The sequence below is a fragment of the Myotis lucifugus genome, unplaced genomic scaffold, assembly GCF_000147115.1.
Source record: "Myotis lucifugus unplaced genomic scaffold, Myoluc2.0 scaffold_189, whole genome shotgun sequence".
In the NCBI taxonomy this organism is placed as follows: domain Eukaryota; kingdom Metazoa; phylum Chordata; class Mammalia; order Chiroptera; family Vespertilionidae; genus Myotis; species Myotis lucifugus.
Window position 1 is genome coordinate 799717 of NW_005871237.1, and position 25820 is coordinate 825536.

Here is a 25820-nt window from a genome sequence, read left to right on the forward strand (position 1 = left end):
AATTCTGAGAATCATCTTCATTCTATGATAAAGACAGGCGTTTAGCTGATTTTCATAAACTGGATTTTTTAAAATTACAAAATACATTATTGGGATACTGGGCAATACTGGAGTGGGGTTTGAGGATTACATAGTAGAGATATGTCAGTGTTATTTTCCTGATTTTTTCCCCCTAATCTTCATCAGAGGATATGCTTATTGATTTTTAGAGAGAGAGGAAGGAAGAGAGAGAGAAAGAGAAATATGGATATAAGAGAGAAACATTGACTGGTTGCTTCCCATCTGGGAATTAAACCTGCAACCTAGGTATGTGCCCTGACCAGAAATAAAATCCGAGACCTTTTGATTGATAGGACAGTTCTCCAACCAATTGAGCCACACTGGCCAGAGCATTTCCTGATTTTTAAAAATAATTTGTTACTTTTCAATTACAGTTGACATACAATATTATATTAGTTGCAGGTGTACAACCCAGTGATTAGATGTTTAGATCACTTACTAAGTGATTCCCCCAATAAATCCAGTACCCATCTGGCACCATACATAGTTTTTACAATATTATGACTACACTAGAGGCCTGGTGCACGAGATTGGTGCACTCAGGGGGTTTGAGGGGAGTCCCTCAGCCTGGCCTGCACCCTCTGGCAGTCCAGAAGTCCTCAGGGGATGTCTAACTGACCAGCAGTCCATCCTTAGCGTTGCCACAGAGGCAGGAAAGGCTCCTTCCACAGTCACTGCACTCACTACACCTGCCAGCTGTGAGCCCGGCTTCTGGCTGAGTAGCACTCCCCCTGTGGGAGCGCACTGACCACCAGGGGGCAGCTCCTGCATTGAGAGTCTGCCCCCTGGTGGTCAGTGCACATCATAGCAACTGGTCGTTCTGCCGTTCAGTCGATTTGCATATTAGCCTTTTATTATATAGGATTCACTATGCTATACTTAACATCCCCAAGACTATGTTGTAACCACCAATTTGCTCTTCTTAATACCTTCACCTTTTTCACCCAGTCCCCCAAACCCCTTTCCCTCTGGCAACCCTCAGTTTGTTCTCTGTTTCTATGAATCTATTTCTGTTTGTTTTCTCATTTATATTGTCCTTAGATTCTACATATAAGTGAAACCATATGGCATTTGTCTTTCTCTGACTTATTTCACTCTGCACAATACCCTCTAGGGCAGTGATGGCGAACCTCTGACACGCGAACTCATTTTTTTGGTTGATTTTTCTTTGTTAAATGGCATTTAAATATATAAAATAAATATCAAAAATATAAATTTTTGTTTTACTATGGTTGCAAATATCAAAAAATTTCTATATGTGATATGGCACCAGAGTTAAGTTAGGGTTTTTCAAAATGCTGACACGCTGAGCTCAAAAGGTTCGCCATCACTGCTCTAGGGACATCCATGTTATTGCAAATGGTAAGATTTTGTTCTTTTTTATGGCCAAGTAATATTCCATTGCATGTATTTACCACATCTTCTTTATTTATTTGACTTTTGATAGGCACCTAGGCTGCTTCCATATCTTGGCTATTGTAAGTAATGCTGCAGTGAATGTATGGATGCATATGTCTCTTCGAATTAGTGCTTGGGGTTTCTTCAGGTAAAATACCCAGAAGTGGAATTACTGAGTCATTCTTTGTCTCTTGTTATACAGCCTTTGTTTTAAAGTCTATTTTGTCTGGTATAAGTATTGCTTCCCCAGCTTTTTGTTTGTTTCTATTTTCATGAAATACCTTTTTCCATCCCTTTACTTTCAGTCTGTTGTGTGTCTTTTCATCTGAAGTGGGTCACTTGTAGACAGCATATGTATGGCTCTTGTTTTATTTATTTATTTATTTATTTATTTATTTATTGTAAACAATAAAACGGTATTTCTCACAGTTCTGGAAGCAGTCGATCCAAGAGGGCGGAGGCCAGGCCTAGGGACCCCACCGGTGCACAAATCTGTGCACCGGGCCTCTTGTCAATAATAACATATTGCAAATTTGAAAGTTACTAAGAAAGTAAATTTTGAAAGTTCTCAACAAAAAAAACATTTACGCTTGGAGCGCGGGAAACGAGGTAAGTCGGCTCGTGTGAATTGCGCGTACTCCGCGGGAGCCGTCTTTAACTCGGTTCATATAGATTTGCGGTGGAGTGCGGGAAACGTGTAAACTCGGGCCGATTGTAACTGCGTATTACCAAATATTTGTTTGTAATCCACCCTTTTGGTGGATGGAACAAAACCAAAAGACAGAGCCATCTTATATTTTGGCGGGAAATTCACCCGCACTCCAAGTGTTTATAACTTTGTATTGGGACAGATGATAACTAGATGTATTGTGGTGATCATTTTGCAATATACACATAATTTGAATAATTATGTTGTATACCTGAAACTAATATAGTGTTGTATGTTAATGATATTTTTAAAAATGTATTCTCAAGTGAAACAACACAGGAAGAAGCAATCAGCAAATGCAGAAGAAATACAGTTTATAAAAATTTTGGGCCATCTCTTTAATAAATCATATGAAAAGAAGGCAGGGGAGAGGGGTGATAGTTTTAGTGTAAAAAGGGATTTCAGAGACACAGCAATAGACAGATCTATCTGACCATCACAAAAAGAGAGGCAAAGGATGGTATGTGACCATTGATGGGATATAATAGGAAGTACATAGCATCAACTGAGTATTCTTGCCAAAAAAACTGAACCTACCATCCCAGTTTATAGGAAATAGAGACATAATTGGTTAGGTCCAGAATGTGGGAAATTCTCCAGACCGAGTGACAATGACTTCTCCAGCAAATAAATGAAAGAAAAAATGAAGAGGAAGGAAGAATTGTCATGGATTAAAAGGGATTTAAGAGACAAATAAACACAATGTGTGGACATTATTTGGATCCTAATTCAAACACAAACACTATAAAAAGACATTTTTGAGCAAGTGGTGAAATCTGAACATTTACTGAATATTTAATGTTACTGAGGAACTACTGTTAATTTTTTTAGGTGCTATAATAGCATTATGGTTACTTTTTAAAAACTGTTCCTATTTCTTTGAGATATACACTGAACTGTCTATGGATAAAATGGGAAGTTTGAGAATTGCTTTAAAATAATCCTTCAGGGCCCTAACCGATTTGGCTCAGTGGATAGAGCGTTGGCCTGTGGACTGAAGGGTCCCAGGTTCGATTCCGGTCAAGGGCTTGTACCTTGGTTGTGGGCACATCCCCAGTGGGGGGGGGGGGGGTGCTGGAGGCAGCTGATCGATGTTTCTAACTCTCTGTCCCTCTCCCTTCCTCTCTATAAAAAAAATCAATAAAATATTTTTTTAAAGGAAGTATATAAAAAATAATAATAATCCTTCAGGGGAAAACTTGGATGAAGTATAGGTAAACCATGATCAGCAAGATGTTTATAATTGCCAAAGCTGGTAATGGGCATTGACATGTCATACTTGTTATTCTAGTTTGTTGATGCTTGAAGTGACAACCAAATGCAATCTGTGGTTCTTGGTAGGATCCTGGTTTGAACAAACTGTCTGAAAAGACAGCTAAAAACAGAACAGCTATGTGCCTTCATAGCATATGCTTAATCAGGAATCACTGTTCATCAGCACATGGCTATTCCCTCCTTTTGGAATATACTTGCCCTTTTTTCTGCCTGGAACCTACTATTCTTCCTTCAAGTCCAAGATAAAAAATTACTGCCTGGGTGAACCTTTCCCCATTCATCCCCCCGACAGAATATGATAGTTCCTCTTCTGGTTTCTCACTGGATTCTAGTTATTTTCAGATTTCATTATAATTATCTGCTTCTTATAACTGTTTTTCTTCTTTCCCATTTGCTTGCCTTCCTCTCTAAATTTCACTGGCTGGTGTGACTCAGCTGTTGAGCATTGACCTAGGAACCAAGAGGTTGCTGGTTCAATTCCTGGTCAGGGCACATACCCCGATTATGGACAAAATCCCTGGTAGGGGCCATGCAGAAGGCAGCCGATCAATGATGTTCTTCTCTCATTGATGTTTATATCTCCCTCTCCCTTCCTCTCTATCTAAAAATCAATAAAAAATAAATTATGAGATACTCAAAAGCAGGTACCATTTTTAAATTTCATGTGTGTATTTATAGTCCCTGGTAATTCAAAACATTGGTAGAACGCTCCATATAAAAATCTAATATCTGTTCAATAGAACTGTACAATATAGAAAGAAGAAAAACATAAATCGGAGGAAAAGTAAAAAGGGAAAAACTGAAGGCATACCTCATGTACTGGCTTCAGTTTGGAGATAATTTTACTTAATGGGACATTAGGTAGCAGATGTAAGGCCCAAAAAGAGCTAAACTGTGGGATATTTTCAACTTCCATGGTTCTTTCAAGTCCTAACTTCCTCTCTTGCCGGCAAGCTCTAATTCTACAGTCTCCAACAAAGAGAGGAAAGCAAGTAATAATTCACTCAAGTTGAAATTTAATAAATTACCTGTTCCAAGTGTATTCCAGAGAAAATCTGAACAAGGACCAATGGCAAACCCAAAGGATTCGATCAACTGATAAAGTGGCCAATGAATATATGCAGATATTTTGAATGGATTTCCCTCAAATCAAACCATAAGTTTATACTGAAGTATAAGCTATTTTTACATTTAGCATTTGGCAAATCCTTCCACTGTCATAATTTAAAAAAACTCATTGCAGTCTTAACCAGGTGTGTGTGTTTTTCCCCATTATGCTCTACCTGAGCTATAGCATGCCAATCCCTATGGAAATCTGAGTAGATAAGCTATTTTTATAATCTACAAATACTGCTGGCATGAATGATCCACCCACATTTTCCAAAAGGAACTAGCAGTTTAAAAATTGGGCACTGTTTCATCATAATATTGGAGACTCACTAGACAATTTCAATGTTAGGCTTGAAAAACCATTGCCTCAGGGCCAAGAGCCACAGCTAAGAAAGACTACAAGAAAAAAGCTTTCAAGGCTTGGTCCTATGAAAAGGATGCTACTCCTGCTTGGGCCTTTTCAGCCAAACCCGTCCCTTGAACCTCATCAGCACAGCAATGTTAGCAGTCTCGGCTTTGAAGGACAATGACCTTGAATACAGAGAGATGGTGTTTGAGAATGAAAAAGGTGTTTATAGCCCTGGCTGATGTGGCTTAGTTTGTTGGAGCTTCTTCCCATGCACTGAAAGGTCCCGGGTTCGCTTCCTGGTCAGGTGTATATACAGGAGGCAACTGATTGTTGTTTCCCTCTTACATTGATGTTTCTCTCTCCCCTTCTCTCTTCTCTCTCTAAAAAATCAATTTAAAGAAAGTTAAGTTGTTAAAACTTTTTTTTTAGTTTTTCTAAGTTAAAAAAAATAAAAATTTAAAATAAAAAGGTGTTTATAGCTTCATCCCCTCCTTCCTGACAGGAAGGCCAGCGGTTGCTATGTGCATGGTGGTTTTAGAATGCTGGCCCTGAGGTCAAAAGACCTAAGTTTACATTCCGGCTCAGGTGTTTGCTGAATACAGGGCCTTGTGCAAGGATTTACCCTTTCTCTGCCACAGTTTTCTTATCTTAAAAAAAAAAAAAAAAAGATAATATCACCTTCCTTTTAGAATAGGATTAAATGAAATAATCCATTTAAAGTGTTTAGCACTGTGGGATGGGGAGGACAGGAGCAGGCTGGAAGAGTTACAGGGTGGGGGAAAAGGAGGATTTATGTAACACTTTCAACAATAAAGATTTTTTTTTAAAGAATTCTGTAATAACTTTTAAAAAAATGAAGTGTTTGGCACAAGGCTGGAACATGGTACATACCCAAGAGATATCTGTTATAATTAATGATCATTGGTTGTTCATAAGAACCTCAGTAATGCAATACTGAGCCAGATCATGGTCCACTCAGTCTAGTATTTGTCTCTGATGGTGGCAGCAAGGGACATTTGGGGAGAGAAGAGAATGCTCTTTTTTGTTATTACCTCAAATGATTAAAGGTTTATCTGAAAATATTTCTAACATCTTTGACTAACTAAAAATAATATGTCATCATGCATGTATCTATATCATTTTTGTTGTTGTTAATCCTTACCCGAGAATATTTTGCCATTGATATTTAGAGAGAGTGGAAGGGAGGGGGAGAGACAGAGAAAGAAACATCAATGTGAGAGAGACACATAGATTGGTTACTTCCCTGACCAGGGCCAGAGCCTGCAACCAAGATACATGCCCCTGACCAGAATCAAACTCGGGACCTTTCAGTCCGAGGTCCGATGCTCTGTCCATTGAGCTAAACCAGCTAGGGCTCTATATCATTTTTATCTATATTTATATTTGCAACTGGAACTGACTTCTTATATTAAAATACTACGTTCGAAAAGCAAGAGGATACCCCTTATATCTTGTTTTTCAATATTTTGTTAACAAGTCCTTTACCTTATCCTTTAGACTTTTTTTTTTTAATTGATTTCAAAGAGGAAAGAACAGGGAGAGACATCAATGATGAGAGAGAATCATTGATCAGCTGCCTCCTGAACGCCCCCTACTGGGGATCAAGCCTGCAACCTGGGCATGTGCCCTGACTGGGAATGGAACCCAGGACCCTTCAGTCCGCAGGCCAATGCTCTATCCACTGAGCCAAACCAGCTAGGACTTTAGTCTTGGTTTCAGAGTTTTGATTCAGATTTCCCCTATCAGCTTTAATTTCAGAGAATAAAAGAGCTCTAGCTTTCAGCAGTTGATTATCTAGGTTCTAATTTATTCAGTTCAATTCATCATGGATATTTTTTAGTTCCTACTGCAAAGTGCAAAATTGAACATAAAAAATATAAAATGGAGTTTCTGTTTTCAAAGAGCTTAGAGTTTTCTGGATAATAATGAAAACTATGTACCGAGGCAGCTGTAGCCTTGAGATTAAGAGCACTGACTCTGGAGCCAGACTACTTGGGTTCAAATTCTGCCATTATTTTTATGACCTTGGGCAAACTGCTTAAATTCTCTGTACATTGGGTTCCTTATCCGTTAAACAGCTAACAGCATTATCTGGGATTGTTAAAAGGATAAAGAAGTTCTAAATTAAGCACTTAGAATAGCAGCTGGGTGGCACATAGTAAGTACTCAATAAATGGCAACAATTTGAAGTAGGCATTAGAGCTGTTCACAAATATTCCTGTTCTCTCTTCCAGATAGTGGAATGCACTCGTAATAGGATCATATTTGCCTGCCCCCTTTTAAGTGACTGGATAATGAAATGTGAGAAGAAGTGACATGTGTTACCTTGGGGTTGAAGCTTAAACCCAGGACATAATTTGCCGAGTTAATCTTCCCCTGCCATGGTGATTAAGCAAGCTTGTGCTGAGATACACCCTCTGATACTAAGACGTGTGACTAAGTATCACATATCTTGTGACTAAGATGAATACAGCCCCTTGCTAATCCACCATAGACAAGTAGCTTGAATAAGACAGACTATGTTGTGTAAAAGCACCGAGACTTTGGGTTTGTTTGTTGTGTATCTTAACCTAGACCAGTGGTCGGCAAACTGTGGCTGGAGAGCCACATGTGGCTCTTTGGCCCCTTGAGTGTGGCTCTTCCACAAAATACCACATGTGGGCGCGCATGTACAGTGCGATTGAAACTTCGTGGCCCATGCACAGAAGTTGGTATTTTGTGGAAGAGCCACACTCGAGGGGCCAAAGAGCCGTATGTGGCTCGCGAGCCACAGTTTGCCGACCACTGACCTCGACTATTGACCAATACACTATCATTCCATCCACTGGGGACATAGAAGTGAATCAAACTGACGAAAGGCCTGCCCTCTTGGGGTTTCTCAATACAATATCCAAACTACTCTATGCAAACAAACTATTAAGAAAAAGCCAAAATGACTACTTCTTTCTGCCTCCTACAGTGAGAGCTTAGAAATGTTACAAATGAGTCAAAATTGAGACGGAAAGCTAAAGAAGCATCCATACAATGGTCTCATCTTATGTAACTCTTATTACCTCTCAAAATGCACGACACAGATAAACAGCACAGGGATCACATCATACAAACACAACAGGAGCGTGATGGAGCTGAACCTGAGCCTCAGGAGACCTGTGAGCATTTAGTGGCTCTGCCACTCACTGTGTCACTCTGCCCAGTGTGATGAGTTGTCCTTCTTTGTGGGTCCCTCAACAATTAGAAATAATGGCCGAAACCGGTTTGGCTCAGTGGAAAGAGCGTTGGCCTGCGGACTGAAGGGTCCCAGGTTCGATTCCGGTCAAGGGCATGTACCTGGGTTGCGGGCACATCCCCAGTAGGAGATGTGCAGGAGGCGGCTGGTCGATGTTTCTCTCTCATCGATGTTTCTAACTATCTCTCTCCCTTCCTCTCTGTAAAAAATCAATAAAATATATTTAAAAAAAAAAAAAACAATTAGAAATAATGAAATATGATCTCCCTTTCCAGGAGGCAACTGTATGGTAGACATGAGCATCCACTCATTCATGTATTAATTCTTGCAACTGACAAGTAACTATTGACCATCTGCTGTGTCAGAGAACACAGTTCACAGTGACAGGGATGAACAAGACAGACAAGGTCCTGCTCTCCTGCAGCCTACAGGTACTATGGGAGATAGATAATAGATCATCGCAAAGGTTAATCTGACAATGCTGATAGTGGTAAGTGCTTTCAAACAAACAGATATGGTCAGTGTGATGGGAGAATGGTACTTTAGATTGGGTGGCCCTGGCAGGCACCCCTGTGGAGGTGACGCTGACTTTGGGAACACAATAGACACGAAGGAAATCAACCCTCCGAGGACCTGGGAAGAGTGTGCCAGGTAGGATGGCAAGTACAAAGGCACGGCGGCATGGTAGAAGAGCATCAAGAGCCTATAGAAGTGGTGAGAGGTCAGAAAGAGATGGAGGGGTCACTTCACGGAGGCTTCTGTAGGCAGTAAGGAGTTTGCAAGCTCATGGAGTCTTTGAAGCAGAAGAGTGACATAATTCAATTCATAATGTATGTTTAAGGTTGCTGTTTGGAGAGGAATCAATTTGGAGGCAATTTCAATAGTCTAGATAAGGGATTGGACAAGTGGCACCAGAAAAAGGTTTTAGAAAGGTCATAGTTGGATATATTTTGGAAGACAAGTGACAAGGTTCAGAACATGCGACCCCAAAGTATGGCACCTTGGCATACTGAATATTTTAAGCTGAAGGAATCTGAGAAAAAGGCAGATTCAGGAAAGTCTCTCTGGCCTTCCCCCTAGCATGGGAGAGGTGCCCTCCCTATACCCCAAGGAAAGAAACAGCCTATCTATGAGGCGGGATGCCTGGAGGAATCCAAACAACAGGCCTTGCTAAGCTTCCCCCAGTTTATCACCCTTAGCTCATACCCCTTTTTGTCCTATCACATTTTTCCATGACTCTCCATCCTCATCAAACATAGTATTAAAAATGTATAGGTGCCGAAACCGGTTTGGCTCAGTGGATAGAGCGTCGGCCTGCGGACTGAAAGGTCCCAGGTTCGATTCTGGTCAAGGGCATGTACCTGGGTTGCGGGCACATCCCCAGTAGGGGGTGTGCAGGAGGCAGCTGATCGATGTTTCTCTCTCATCGATGTTTCTAACTCTCTATCTCTCTCCCTTCCTCTCTGTAAAAAATCAATAAAATATATTTTTAAAAAAATGTATAGTTTACACCCGGCCGGTGTGGTTCAGTGGTTGAGCATTGACCTATGAACCAGGAGGTCATGGTTCGATTCCCAGGCAGGGCACATGCCCAGGTGGCAGGCTCGGTCCCCAGTGTAGGGCGTGCAGGAGGCAGCTGATCAAGGATTCTCTCTCATCATTGATGCTTCTATCTCTCTCCCTCCCCCTCCCTCTCTGAAATCAATAAAAAAAATATTTTTTTAAATGTACAGGTTTAACTGTTTCTTCAGGACTTCATTTCCTTATAAAGGCTCCCATGTCATATGATATTTATATTAAATAAATTTATATGCTTTTCTCCTGTTAATCTGTCTTTGCCAATTTAGGGATCCAGCCGGGAACCCCAAGAGGGTTGAGGAAAACGTTTTCCTCCTTTACACAAGACAAAAGGATATACTGGTGTGGAAGTTCCTTTCACAATGAAGACTAGAACTAACATATGATCCAGCAATTCCTCTTCCGGGTATTTACCCCAAAAATATGAAAACACTTATTTGTAAAGATATATGTACCTCCATGTTCATTCCAGCTTTATTTACAATAGCCAAGACATGGAAACAACCTAAGAGTCCATCAGTATATAAATGGATAAAGAAAATGTATTATATGTACAATGGAATACTACTCAGCCATAAAAAAGATAGAATACTGCCATTTGTAACAATAGGGATGGATCTTGAGGGTAATATGCTAAATGAAATGCTAGACAGCAAAGGACAAAAACCAATGATTTCACTCATGTAGAATATGAAATAAAAAAGTAACAAATGAACTAACAAAATAAATAAAAACAAACTCCAATACAGACATCATTATGGTGGTTACTAAAAGGAAAGGAAGGTGGGAGGAGGGTGAACTGGGTAAAGGGAGTCAAATATATAGTAAAAAAAGGAAACCAGATTTAGGGTTGTGAGCACACAATGGTGTATACAGATAGCAAATTATAATATTGAATGCCTAAAATTTAAATAATGTTATTAGCCAATGTTACCTCAATATGTTTTTTAAAAAAGAGGATGTACGGATATGTTAGATGTGGGAGTAAGAGAAAGACAGAATTAAAGATGATGGAAGATGTTATTTCCTAAAATAGGGAAAGCTGAGGGATGAACATGGTTTGGGGTAAAGATGGGGAATTCTATTTTTGAATGTATTAAATTTGTCAAACCTACTGGGTAGATTTTCAAGAATAATAAATGAGATCATGTATTTTAAAACACCTAATATATAGTAAATGCTCAAAAACAGTTATTTTCTTTCTAAATTTCCTAAATCTCCTAAAGCTAAGTGTCCTAATTTGGAAAAGGGATAATAATATGGATCTTACAGGTTCCTGGTGAACCTTGATTGACTTACTATATGGGAATAGAGATTATTATAACTAACCTGTATGTAGTTCTTATCATGTGCCAAGTGCTTCTGTAAGTGCTACATTTGTTAATTTACTCCTTCCAACAACTCTGTAAGTAAGGTGCTGTTACCTCCATTTTACCGATGAGGAAGTGAGGCGCGGAGTAGAGGTTAAAAAACTTGACCAAGTAAGTCTACACTGGTAGAACGCAAAAGCTGAATAAAATGTAGTATAAAGTGCCCAAATGTATACTGCAGACAATAAATTCAGAAAGAGAAGAGACAGATTACATTGAATATTAAACAAATATTTATTGAGCATCTCATCTGTGCCAGACGGTGGTCTAGGAACCAGAGACACAGCAATGAACAAAACAGACCAAAAACCTGCCATCCTGGGCTCAGCCAAGGAAACGCGATTTGAAGACAGATCCACTTGGGCTTAGCCTAGAAAATGTGTAGGATCTTGCACTAGTCAGTTTTGCTCAGTGGATAGAGCGTTGGCCCCGGGGTATGAAGGGTCCCGGGTTCGATTCCATTCAAGGGCGAGTATCTCAGTTGCAGGCTCAATCCCCAGCCCAGTCAGGGGACGTGTGAGAGGCAACCAATCGATGTGCCTCTCTCACATCAATGTTTCTCCCAGTGTGTCTCTCCCCCTCCCTTCCACTCTCTCTAAAAATCAATGGGAGCCGAAACCGGTTTGGCTCAGTGGATAGAGCGTCGGCCTGCGGACTGAAAGGTCCCAGGTTCGATTCCGGCCAAGGGCATGTACCTGGGTTGCGGGCACATCCCCAGTAGGAGATGTGCAGGAGGCAGCTGATTGATGTTTCTCTCTCATTGATGTTTCTAACTCTCTATCTCTCTCCCTTCCTCTCTGTAAAAAAAATCAATAAAATATATTTAAAAAAATAAATAAAAAAAAAATAAAAATCAATGGGAAAATATCCTCTGGTGAGGATTAACCAAAAAGAGAAAAGTGTGGGATCTGAATACAGAAAGGGGAAAGCTGGGATCAATTGGCAAGTCACAGAGGTCCCTTCAGCACAGCCTGTAACCTGTCCAAGCTAAGAATGTGTTTCACATTTTTAAGAGGAGGAGGAGGAGGAAGAGAAGAAAAAGGAAGTGCAGGAGGAGGGTTGTGAATATGGTGACCTGAACTACCTTGAAGGAGGAGGACATGAAACAATACTGCAGGCAAACAAGACAGACTGTAAAAGGTGCATTTGTTGCCTCTCCGAGAGGCCACGCCGGAGCCTGGGATGGCTGAGAGCAGACACTCCGTGAGGGGGCAGTGGTGAAAGGACAAGAAGAAAGAGAGGCGACACGTGGAGGCAAGGGCTGCTGGAGTTGATTCTTTTTTCCTCTGTAGCTGTTAGGAGGGAGCCCTTAGGAAATTCACAGACTGTTCTAGATTTGGTGCTCACACTTTAACGATATGTGTCCAATCTTAGAAGCACTTAAAGAATAGTGTTTTGATGCATACAAGAGCAGAACTCTAGGGAATAATTTTAAAAGTAACTTTTAAGGAAAATGTCATCCTTTTATAAAAGCTTTGTCCAAGCAACCTTAGAAACTTTTTTTTTTTTTTTTTTTTAGGAGATGAACCATAGCATAGGCCTACTGAGATCTCCAGGTGCAACTTAAGCTGATCTTTGATGCAAAGGAAATATCACTTGTACCCAATCCAAGTTCTGGTCTTTTCTTAGCGTAGATAGGAGGACAATTACATGAGATATAACACAGAAATCAGGAAAATTCTATACATTGTGATATTAAGTAAGGACCTAGTGTTCATGGGAGAATGATAGTCAACTACATCTGTGGTTATTAATTGATACCAGGTAAAACAATTCTGCAACACCTGTTTGTACATATCCTATGGAGGTTAGTACAGCCACTGAACTATAATAATAACCCTAGAACTATTTTATTAAAACTCAGAAAAATAGATTTTTAAGGAATTTGTGCTTAGCATGATTACATTTATTTCTCACTGGTGCAATATTTTTTTAAAATAATTACCTATTTTAAAACACTGTAATAGGGAAAACTACTGTATTAATTTCCTGTTGCTACTGTCATACATTACCACAATCTTGGTGGTATTAAAACACACAAATTTATTCTCTTACAGTTCTGGAGTACAGAAGTCTGAAATGGGTCTCACTGGGCTAAAATCAAGGTGTCAGCAGGCCCGCATTTCTTCTGGAGGCGCAAACCCAATTCCTAGCCTTTTCCTTGGCCTGTGGCCTCTTTCCACCTTCAAAATGAGTAAGTCTTTCTCATGCTATATTACTCTGCCACTGACTCCTTTTCTGCCTCACTTTTCCACTTTTAAGGACTTTGTGATTACCTTGGACCCACCCAGGTAATCCAAAATAATCTCCCTATTTTAAAGTTAGCTAATTAGTAAACAACCTCAACTCATCTGCAACCTTAGTTCCCTTTGCCATGTAATGATGTAACGTAACATATCCACAGGTTCCAGGGATTTCTCTTGGGAGCCATTAACCTGCCTACCCCAACGTTAACCAAAGTTAAACTCTATTGTGCAAGACTGACATTCAATCAGTTGTGCTCAAATCTTATATTTGTTCAGCATCTTTATATGCTTGAAATTTTGTACCTACAATATGACCAGATAAATTGGTAAGCCTTTTTGTAGGATTCTTCCCAACTTTTACTTTAAAAAACAAACAAAAGAATTAATTTGCACTGTGATATTATCCCACAGAGTTCTTTTAAGTAGAAAAAAAATGTTTTCATTAATTTTATTCTCTTCTTACAGACTATTCCAAACAAGCTGATTCTCTTGGCAAAACAGCCCCATCAAGAGTCTCACCAGCCTCTCCCTTGGGAACATAAAGACTCAGACAAGCGGGGGAAAGACAAGGCTACACACCTGTCCCCAATGGAAAAAGGAAGAACACACCTGGAAAGCAGCTCTGACAACAGGAGCCAAGGGGAGGAGAACAGTAATTGGAGGAAAGAGACTGCTTCCAATCTGTTGCTGGTTTATAAGGTAAATCTATTCCTGGTGTAAAAGGGATACAGTAGCAGCACAATAAAAACTGGGACAAGGCGTGGCTCTGCTAGATTGTATCTCCTGCAAGGCTCCACTCTGATGACAGTCCCACCAAGGGCGTTTTTCCAGTCTGACCTGAGCCCAGTGTGGATCAAGCGATCCGCCTGAGATTGCCAAGCATCCTGTGCACATCTATCTCATTGATGCATTCATTCATTCAAACTGAACACCTAACATGCTCTAAAGTCTAAACGCTGGAGATTAAAAAAAAAAAGTAAACAAGGCATAATAGCACTTATTACATGGCATGTATCTGCATGGGGGTTGGCTTTCTGTCTCTGGGAAGGAACCCTACTTCATTTCTGCATCCTCATTGAGTAGCACAGTGCCTGGCGCAAGCTGGGTGCATCATGAACGAAGGAATCCCTTTAAACTGTACGTTTGATACCAGGCTAGATTCTCAAATCTGTAGCCCTGTTGGGGGCGGGAGTGGGGTGTGACGGGCAAGACATCTCTATACGGAATGCACGCAGCAACCCAGTTCCCCTCTGTGGCTGCTAGTACTGTAGTAAGTTAAAGAGTTCGGGAGTCCAGGGAGGGAAGGGGACGGTCTTCCTTCTCCTCTTCCTTCCCGCGTGGAGGGGGCAGAGAGTGGGGGGAGGGGGGCAAGAAAGGGATGCTCAGGAACCCGACTGCCCTCTCGTGCTCGCTCCTCACCAGGTCGATGGCCACCACGTCCCGCAGGTCCACGACTTGTCGGATGGATTTGGGCGGGTTCTCGGTCAGGTAGATGAGCCGGTCGCTGAGGACCAAGTACTTGAAGGCGTGCTTCTCTGAGTCGGACACCACAATGCACGGCTCGTAGGCGCGGATGGCATCGTAGACCTCGGGCGCCAGGTGCCTGCGCAGGAACGCGTCCAGGCGGCTGTTGGTCCGCGCGGGGAAGCCGGACCCCGCGGGGCTGGCCATGCGGGGCGCCCGCGGCCGGGCCGAGCGCCGGGGACAGCGGACGCCTCTGCCCAGCCCTGCCTCGGCGCCGCCCTGGGTGGAACCCGCGCGCGCCACAAAGCGGCCGGCCCCACGGTTGCCACGTGCCCCGTGCCCCTGGCGCAGAGAGTGGGGGCCAGTGGGGGCAACTTTGGAGCTGGATTCCTGAGACTGGTTCCCTGGAGCCCTCCGCCCGGCCCCGCACTCCCCTTCAATCCTCGTCCGAACCTCGGACTCCGACAACAATGGGCGGGGTGAGACGCCAAGGATTTGGAGGCTGCGTGGGCCCTCCGCCCAGCCTCCCAGCTATTGTGGACCACGCCAGTCCTTACAAATTGTATTGAAGCCGCAGTTTTAATCTGGTTTTCTGTTAGAAACTTGAACGAGATGGAACTTAATTTATTTTTTATATAAGCAAAAGCAATCCTAGATCCCCATTGAGACCCATCACAAAGATTTAGCATGTGATTATAGCATTGCTAGCAATAGCTGTCTCATCTTAATGAGTATAAGCGTAGGCCTTCCCTCTTCTCGGAGAGAAGAGAATCCTATCCTAAGTTGATTGGGCGCAGTCAAGGCTCCCTAATGGATATACTTGTGGTCTCAATGCCCAGGACCAGGCCTTGGGGACAGCCAGAGCTCAGTCTGTATAGGATGAATGAATGGGTGAGGCCCGCATCTTGAAAAGATTGAAGCTTATAGGTTTAGGAATGCTGATTGCGCAGCCTTGAGGCTGCAGGGTAGTAAAAGTACTGCTTAGATGGAACAGAACAGGAATACATTATAAATTAGCTTAGAGAGATGAGTGCAGCAGAAACTTGCTCCCAATAATCCTACAATTCCTCCAGCTACCCGCAACCCAGAATCAAATTATATCTTCTTTATTGCAAACTGTCTTCTCCTTTTCCTCCTATACTGTATGTTGTAAGCAATTTCAAATTCTTTATGGAAAGAGAGCATATGTACATTACAGAGTATACTCGGGTTATTGTACACTAAATCGCTACTAAAGGGAACTGAGGAGAAATACTTGGGGCTGGCTGAGCAAGTCTGAGGAACTCAATTGCAGCAAAGAAATAGGAACAGTATTTTTCTTGGAGAGGCTGTGTTTGGTGCGTAAAGAGAACAGTGCCACCTGCTGACAAAATCGTGAATGACCTAGCAGTTAAAGTTTTCTCAGAATCTGATCATCTATCTGACTCTAGACTAGAACTTCATAGCTGGATGAAAAGTGAGCTCCCAGGGCAGGGCTCCTCCCTCTGAAATCAGGACTATTCCCTATCTGAACCACTCTAGACAGAGTTTGTAACCTCAGACCCACAGAAGGCAAAGGCCCTTCACCTTTGCTAAACAGCCACACCTCACAAGAGCTGTTGACAGGGAAATGGCTATGTCAGAGGTGGAATGTGAGGCCCAAGTTTGGGAGACGGCCTCACTCCAAGCTGTTACTGGGTGTCTCTCGGGCTTCCTACTCCAAACCCAGGACCAAGAGAAACAGAATGTCTGGACATTCCAGAAAAGACAGCGTGCCTGATCTATCTGCCAACAAGCCCATTAAAAGTGAGCTTTTGGTGACAAGGGTACCAGGTTTAACAAAAGTTAAGATGAAGCACACGAAGAAGGGATCTAACAAAGGGTTTGATGGCTAATGACCTACCAGTAAGTTAAACGTTTGACTTTGTGGCACAGAGAAGGCAGTGTCGTGGTTTCTAGGCACTCAGTGTTCTGCACTGTTGCCAAAGTAACAGCAAAGTTCAGATTCTAGGAAGGGGATTTAATATAGGAGAAAGATCACTGGATTTGGAGTCAGGAGAACTGGATTAGAGGCCTAACCCTGTTGCTCACCATCTGAGATTTTTGGAAAGTCATTTAAAACGTTGAGCCTCGGTTTTATCATCCTTAAAATGAAACTACTAACATTGCCCTGCAAACCACAGAGTTGGTGTGAGGAGCAAAGGCAACGAATGTCAATCTAAAAGCACTATAGACGGGTAAAGTATCCATAGTCCCTTATCTTTTGGTAAGCTTTATGTGAACAGTGAACATAAATACACCTGAGATGGACACTTACTTCTTATCTTCTAAGTCTATCCAGACTCAAGAAGCATTTGGTACATATCCCATATAATCAAGCACCTAATAGATGTTCTTGATAAAACTATCAAAAGAAATGGAACATTACTTACCTAGAACTAATCCCGAAAGGCACTCTCCCTAACCAGGAGAACCCTCACCGGAAGAACAGAGTAGCCTTAGGTCAATGCAATTCCTTTGAAAGGACAGTGGTTATGAGTAGAGCCAGGTGACCTGGGTTCAAATTCCAGTCCTTACATTCAATAGCCAAATGACCTTGAACAAATAATTTTAACTCTCAGTGCCTCAGTTTCCCCATCTGTAAAATGAAGTAATACTACCAATCCCATACGATTATTATGAGAACAACGTTTCTAAAGTACTTAGAAAAGGTACCTGAGTACAGAGTATAACTGAGTATAAACACTATGTGAGTGTTTTAAAAACAAATTGAACAAGTATATGATTTCCTGGTACATATATAGTCATTTGGTTCCCCATATACAAAGTAATATCAAATTTTTTGTTGCATGCTAGCTTAACTTTTTAAACTTTACTGGTAAATTAAGGCTCAGGACAAAAATCTAATCTACATGCACACACATACAAACAAAAGAATGGTATTTGTACTTTTTTTAAATTTGCGTTTTTGGTAGAGAAGTGACCAGTGGGCCATAGGTCATAAGAACTCTATACAGATTTCAAACTAGAAATACCCTTCAATGGATCTATGGATTCCAAGTGTCCCACCTCTCAACTTGAAACTAAAGACAGACCACATGCATAGAACCATACTTAAAGCTGTAGTAGGTAAATAGAACCTGAGTTTTTAAAGGTGTCTGAATCAGTGTTTCCACTTAGAATTAATGTATACTGGCTATTTAAGTATCTACAATTAGCAATCAACTAATACATGAAGGAGAGATGCCGTCATAATGAAGTTGAAGGAACCATGCAAATGCTTTGGATTTTAAAAAGCTGTTTCTTTTATTAAATAACTAGAGGCCTGATGCATGAAACTCGTGCAAGGGGCTCGGCCCTCACAGCCCTGGCTGCCTCGGCCATCCCTCGCAGCCTCGACCAGCCCTCGCAGCTCCAGCTTCATCTGGAAGGTTGTCCAGATGGTCATTCTGCTGTTCAGTCTAATTAGCACATTAGCTCTTTATTATATAGGACTAGTGGCCCAGTGCATGGATTCGTATACATTGAAAGGAAATTAATTAGAAGAAACATTTTAATATTGCTATTCGCCGTTTCTCTATAATAGGAGTGTCAGAGATGAAAGAAAATTCAGACATATTCTGTCGACAATGTCGCTTTCTTTCAGCTTCAGAATGTCAATAAAAACAACCAAATTCACAATCGACAATGATAGATGGAAACACACATGTGCGATTGGCACCAGCAAGAGCTTTACTAGTATCTGTATCGCGCATGCGTGAGTCGACGTTTATTTTTAAATTGCCAGTGTGCGTCAGATGTACCAGCTGGTCGGTCGGTTGGACAGTCGGATGGATGGATGGTTGGTCGCTTAGCCTTTTATATTTATAGATGGTATAATGCTCTGTCCTGCCTCAGGTTTCCTGCTTCACACCTACTTCCTCTAAGAGAAACTAATGAATGGACTAGAACCAATAAATATGGCTTACCTGACCTACTTTTCAACTTCTTTCTCTGCCAAGAAACCCATAATGAGTGAGCTTTTGATGGAACTAGGCTTAACAAACAATGACGTGAAGCCTAAGAGGAAAATTTCACACAGGACTTAGTAGTTATCAGCTGAAATTATATTATTTTTGGTTCAATTTAATACATTTCACAAATATTTACCCAGACATTATTATCCATAAACAGAATCAGGAAATGACTTATTTTCAGTCTTCAAGACTTGACTAATGGTAAGATAACCACACAAATTTAATACAAAACAAAAACATAGTAAAATATATTAATAACATAAGAATGGTTTAAAAAACAAGCAGGAACTCTCCCTCCAGGGATCATGCCTGAGCCATTCCCATCCCCGGAGCCCACACATGTATCCCTTGACCTCTAAGGGATTCCATGATATTTTTGCTATGGTCAATAAATTCTTGCTTGCTTTTCTAAACAAAAAACAGCCCGGCTGGCATGGCTTAGTGGTTGAGCGTCAACCTATGAACCAGGAGGTCACGGTTCAATTCCCAGTCAGGGCACAGGCCCGGGTTGTGGGCTCCATTCCCAGTGGGGGGTGTGCAGGAGGCAGCTGATCAATGATTCTCTCTCATCATTGATGTTTCTATCTCTCTCTCCCTCTCCTTTTCTCTCTGAAATCAATAAAAAAATACTTTTTTTTAAAGCATCCAGGCAGAGCCAGCCCCCAGGCCAGTGCACAGGACCTTTCTTTCCTCTGTGCTGCCTCCCTTGTGCATGAGCATAAGCTTAATAAAATCTGTCTGGACATTTCTCTGGGATTTCCCCTCAATTTTTATCTTGGGGAGCCCAAGAACCCTAATGCTGGTTTAACAATAGTCTGGTAATACAAGTTGGTAATAAAGAATATTAGAACCAGTGGTAGAAAAATGGGAGGTCATCTTCATAGATCTGAATGTTGAAGCTGTAAAATTAGATAATGACTGAGTAAGTGCGGAAAACAGAAAACCTCTTCGTTTTTCTAGGTGGGCTAAGAATTCCATTGACATGAGGCATGAACAGAAGAAAATCAAACAAACGTTTAATGACATGTATACCTCCTGTATACACGGGAGAGACCCAGGAAAACTGAGTAACTCACCAAAATGTTGGACGTTATCACCTTAAATATCCTCAGCTAAAGACAACCGATGTTGGAGGTCAGGAGAATGGGAGGTTCCCAGGAAAAGCACAATAAAAAGAGTAAATATTGCCTTTTCCATTAGTAAGAGTCACTAGAGATTGAGTTATCCCCCTTCCTGGTACACCATTAGAAATGGAGATTTCCCTTATATATGTATGCATCCTTTATAAAGGGTAACTTCTGCTTGGTTTTCAGAGCTTTCCCAGGGGCTGCTGTTTCTTAAAAAGAACCAGCTTAAAATAATCCTTATGAAAAAGAGACACACATTGGGGTAACAAATTCGGCTCCCCTACACAGTTATGAGGAAGACATGTTAAGAGAGCAAAAGTAGGAATGCAGTAAAAAAACAAAAAACAAATAATAGTCAAAAAGCAAAAGGAGTTTGAGGATAATATAGGATCCGAAGTCAAGAGAGGAGAGAATTTCAAGGAGGAATGTGGACCCCCAAGAAGAAATATTTATTTGATGTGAACCCTGAGAAAGAATTTATCTGCTGAGATGGACTCCCCATGGCCAACCGAGAACCCAAATGTTATAAATGATAAGAACCTAGTGCCCATTTGCTGACAGGGGCTTCTCATACTCTGTATTCTGGGAAAATGTCAGATTGAACTCTAGGCTTCTTGCTCATTTATACAAATTGAATCAACAGTTATGAGGAAGTTCCTGGCCTGTCTTTCGACCAATGGACTAAGACCTGTTCCCTCAATAAGAACTGCTCTATAATGACCGCACAGGAAACATGTTACTGACTAATCAGGACTTCCAAACTTGGACCAATCAGAAGTGTGCAAATTTGGGTATCTAATTTATATAATATGGACCTAATTGGGAACCTGGCTGGGAACTTTCTCTATGAAAGGCAACCCCCCCCCCCTTGTTGATGCATTCCCTGTCAAGGGCATATGTGGGGTTGTGACCTGATCCCTGGTAGGGGGTCTATGGATGTTGCATTCTTTATTATTATTATTATACCAGTGAAAGAAAGTATGCAAGGACATAGACATATATACACTGAGTGGCGGATGTTGCATTCTCTCATCAGTATGTCTCTCTTCCTCTCACTTCTTCTCTCTAAAAATCAATAAATTACTCTCTTTTTTTTTTTAAGACAAAAATCCCCTTTTTCTCAGCAGAACACAATTTAGGTTACTCCTTGAATCAGTGTCTCCAGGGCTGCAGCTCCTTTTGTTCAAATGCTTTGTATTCTTTATTACAGTCTAAAATTAATTTTGGTTTACATCTGGAATCGAGTCTAGAGTTCTAGCCTACCTTGTAGTAGCTATGTGTCTTAGGATAAGCTACTTAACATAGATCCACCTTGGTTTCCTTATCTATAAATTAAAATGATGATGATGATACCAGTTCCATTCCTACAAGATTAAGAGGAACAAATCAAAAAAGATATCTGAAGGCATATTGTAAGCCATAATGAAATATGTAAATGTTATCTATATACATAAAAGGCTAATATGCAAAGTGTCCCCTCAGAAGTTCAACTGGGAGACCGGGAGTAAGATCATTTGCTATGACATGCGCTGACCACCGGGGGCGGCACAGAATGAAGGAAGGCCCCGACCAGCAGCTAGCAGGCCTTGATCACCAGCCAGGCCTAAGGACCCTACCTGTGCATGAATTTCATGCACTGGGCTTCTAGTCTATCATAATAATTTCAAGTACTCTGGCAACTGAAAGAAGACACAGAACAAGAACAAAGTTTTATTGTTGTTTTCTTTTTTAAAAAAATACGTTTTTATTGATTTCAGAGAGAGTAAGGGAAAGGGAGAGATAGAAACATCGATAGGCAGCTTCCTGTACACCCCCTACTGAGGAATGAGCCTGCAACCTAGGCATGTGCTCTGACCGGGAATCAAACTGTGACCTCCTGGTTTGTGGGTTAATATTCAACCACTGAGCCACACCTGCTAGGTGAACACAGTTTTATTGTTATAGGAAGAACTGATTTAGTACTATAATCCTACGATGTCATCTTCCTCAGTTGACCTTCATATGAGAGACAGAGGTTAGGAGCACAGATTCTAAAGTCAGACTGCCAGAAGCTGGTCCATCCTTGCTGCTTGACACAGTTGCTGCAGGGAAGAAACATCTGCACAGCATATGTTTCAAGGGACCTGGTGTACAGTGGGGCCTTGACTTACGAGTGTCCCGACTAACGAGTTTTTTGAGATACCAGCTGTCTCTCAGCCAATTTTTTGCATTGAGTTGATAGAGTAATTTGAGTTAATGAGCTCCTTAATGAGCTTGGTCTCGGAACAAATTAAAGTCGTAAGTCAAGGCCCCACTGTATATGGCATAGTGTTCTTAATATGTTTGCTCCCCTACTTAGCGCTATGTGTTTTAACCAAGGTCACCTCTCCGAGAAAGGTTGTTTCCCCAGGTGGGGATTTTTCCCTGGAGTTAGGGATTAACAGGGCTAAGGAAGGGAATAAATCAGTAAAACCCCTTAACTAAGTGCCAGGCCGGTAGTTAATCACTTTAACTACAAACAATCACGCTTAAGCTACATAATCTTTACTTAGGATAATCTCCTTCAGTTACTTCCTTGTAGCTTAACAGAACAATAGAGCAGTGACCTTGGAATGGAGATAACAAACACCCTAACCTTTGGAATAGAATGGATAGGATTAAAATCAACTGGTATAAATACAGATGTAACAGGAGAATAAAGAGAGAACCTAGCAACAGAGCCTGGCTGGAGAACTTGACTAGAGAACCCGGCTAGGCTGCTGATCTACTGAACGCTGTCTCCGTCCACACCTTTGGGAACCCCTGGACCTGCTGGGGCTGGACCCCAACAACTGGTGCCCAAACAGGATTCCCCTAGGTAAGCCCCCCGCACTCAGGACTGATAGGACTCCACCATAGGGTGCTGCAGACCCCCCCTATAGAGGATAAGTAGGGTAAGAGGGTGGATAGTACCGAATTTAGATTGAGAAGATGGGTCATGCTGAGTCTAAAGAAAGAAGACTCTGTATTGATCTTTTAACACATATGTTTGCTACCAGAGGAGTTAAGGTTACTCCCAGTCAGACAGAACATTTTACACAAGAAGTATGTCCATGGCTTCTTGAGGAAGGAACTGTTAATTTAGATACTTGGACTAAAGTAGGAGAGCAATTAATGACTTATTACAGCTTCCATGGACCTGAGAAGGTCCCGGCAAATACCCTTTCCCTCTGGAATTTAATTCGTGACATCTTGGCACCAGAGGCAGAAATGGTTAAACTTTCTCAAACTTTAAACAGTCCCTCAGCCCTACCTAGAGAGGACACATAATTATTGTCTCCAGCTCAATCTAGGAGCAATTTAGCTATGCCTACTGATCAGAAGGAGAATAATTATGATGAGCCTGATTTCCTTTCACCCCAAGATAAGGAAGATTTAGAGGAGACACCAGTGCAGTATCATAAACATGACCCTTGGGTTTGAATCTGTCGACTAAGAAATAATATTGACTAGGTGTTTTGTCACCAAAAAGGATTTATTAGGGTGGGAGGGAAGAAAGGGTTGCACCCCAGTGCATGCAGACATAGCAAGCCACATGCTCTGACCTGTTTGCCAAGGGGAAGTTAGAACCATAGAACTTTACTATAAACATAGAGTTCTTCCTGTAGGGTTCTAACCATTCCATAGAGTGTGAGAACTTCCACAAGCCCCAGTTCCTTCCATAGATCCTTCCCACTGAATGTTTGCCTAAAGTTGCAGTTAGTCTTTATCAAATCCCAGCTCTGCTACCTAACTTTTATGCACTTCAATTTCTTCATCTATAAAATGGAGATAATGATAGTACCTACCTTATAGAGTTGTTATGAGGACTAATGTATGAAATTGAATGATATATTTTTTTTAGATAAATGCTTTCTTTTTTTTAAATATATTTTATTGATTTTTTACAGAGAGGAAGGAAGAGAGATAGAGAGCTAGAAACATCGATGAGAGAGAAACATCGATCAGCTGCCTCCTGCACATCTCCTATTGGGGATGTGCCCGCAACCCAGGTACATGCCCTTGACCGGAATCGAACCTGGGACCTTTCAGTCCGCAGGCCGACGCTCTATCCACTGAGCCAAACCGGTTTCGGCTGAATGATATTTTTATAACCCTAGTTCAATGTTACAAGATAAATTATAGATAAGCTGTTGGTGTGTCAGGACATTTAATATATTAAGTATGTTAAATATGAATTTACAAGTGAAAAGAGCAAATAAAATACTTACTTGACAGGATAAGGCAGTGCAATATATTGACCGTATTAAAGACTTCAGAGCCACTCAGTATTGGGCCTCCATAGTCCATAGTTGACCTACATAGCTAATGTAAGAATCTATGCAAGTATTCACTTATTGAGTTATAACTACAGGCTGGCACTGTACTAGACTCTGAGGATATACTGAAATAGGGACAGGAATCCTAGCCTGACATGCTGAGAAAGAAAATTATAAACTGATGCAAAAGCTATTCGAGATACTTTATATATCAAATGCCTGGTGCAGTGTCACTGAAATGTAGCTGTTAAATTGCTACATTAATTTTATTCTACTTCTTTTTCCATTCCCCCTTCCCAAGTTTGGTTTGTTCTTTACTGTGGTCCCAATGACTGCAACCTAGTCTGTATCCAGCACGTATTGAATAGTCAACAATGAAACCTAAATATCAAGTATTTATTGTGTGCCAAACACCTCACCTTAGTGTGTGAGGTTGTATTAACTCAATCCTCACAACAACCCCGAGGTCAGTACTTGAATCACCCTCATTTTACAGATTACTAAACTGAGGTATACGTTATGTAACGTGCCCGAAACTAAGGTCAACACCTAGTGAAGAGGGCGCTAGGATTCACATCTGTGCAGCTTGAGCCTACACTGCCTCGTTGCATTATTAATAAATCCGTGAATGAATAAGCTAAGTAACAGTACCATAGAAGGAACCTACAAGTAGGGCTTCCTAAGAATGCTCTTTTTCATGAATGACAAATATTATGTTTAAAGTGAAATTTAAATTTTTCACTGCTCATCGGAATAACATGTGGGGCGACAGAAGAGCAATTACACAACTGACTCACACGTGGTTTGCACCACGTCATCCGAATCTCGATACTCTGATCATCTACCTACCAACTATCTAACCAAGTCGCCTGTATCACGCGCTGAGCGAACTCCACTCGCGGTTTGAACTGGAGCAGAAGGAACAGAAATCCGCACCCCGGGAAGGTTTCAGGCCGGACGCCTCATCCCGGCGTGCACCACAGGCCCAGGCGACCACGCCTCCAGGCCAGCGCCCAGGAGCGCGTGTGCCACTCACCGCCCGGAAGCGCCGCGTGCGCGTTGCATGCTGGGAGTTGTAGGCTCCCGGCCCCGGCCCGCGGGCTGCGGTCCGCCTTCCATGAGGCTGCTGTCTCTGGCCCGCGCGGCGCGAACGCGGGGAACGCGCTTCGCGCTGACTCAGCGGGGGCGGCGGCGTTAGCCAGGCCCTCGCACTCTTTCCCTTCCTGGGCCACCGGCCCCGCCCGCCTGCTTTTGCTAGCGAGCCGGCCCGGCGCCACGCTAGAGAAGGCAACAGCGGACGCGGAGCGGCGAGAGGCGCTCGGCCCCGGCCATCCCCGTCTCCGGCGTTAGCGCTGCGGCCGTGGCGGAGAACGACGGCGAAGACGCGGGCCGCTCCCTCCGCTCCCTGCGTGCGGCACCGCGCCGTTTCGCTCTCCGGCCCTCGGCAGTACCGGCGGGGAAGCGGGATGGAGCGATAGGGAAGGTGACTTGGGCTCGGGGGCGGAGGGGCTGGGACCCCGCTCGGTCCGCGCGAGGCTGCGTGGAAGTTGGCTGGGAGGACCGGCCCGGGGACCCCCGGCTGGGGCGGGGGGCGGGCCGGGCCCCTTCCGCGGCG

The 25820-nt window shown here is 42.2% G+C and overlaps 2 protein-coding genes and 1 long non-coding RNA gene across 4 annotated transcripts in view; 2 read left to right on the top strand and 1 right to left on the bottom strand.

Moving 5' to 3' along the window:
• CUNH12orf56 (chromosome unknown C12orf56 homolog) overlaps positions 1-15013 on the bottom strand; it is a 74099-nt gene extending 59086 nt beyond the window's left edge. For both annotated transcript variants that reach the window (XM_023760678.1, XM_006096849.3), the window contains exon 1: positions 14762-15013. In XM_023760678.1, coding sequence (XP_023616446.1) covers positions 14762-15013 — 252 coding nt within the window. The remainder of the gene's footprint in view (positions 1-14761) is intronic.
• Positions 8451-14101, top strand: LOC111827586. Its single transcript, XR_002831213.1, has 3 exons — positions 8451-8579; positions 13154-13290; positions 13808-14101. It is a non-coding gene; the product is annotated as an uncharacterized LOC111827586 (long non-coding RNA).
• Positions 15014-25273: 10260 nt separating the features above from the next.
• Positions 25274-25820, top strand: part of XPOT (exportin for tRNA) — a 39501-nt gene continuing 38954 nt past the window's right edge. The window contains exon 1 of the mRNA XM_006096851.3: positions 25274-25688. The gene's annotated coding sequence lies outside the window, so the exon portion shown is untranslated. The remainder of the gene's footprint in view (positions 25689-25820) is intronic.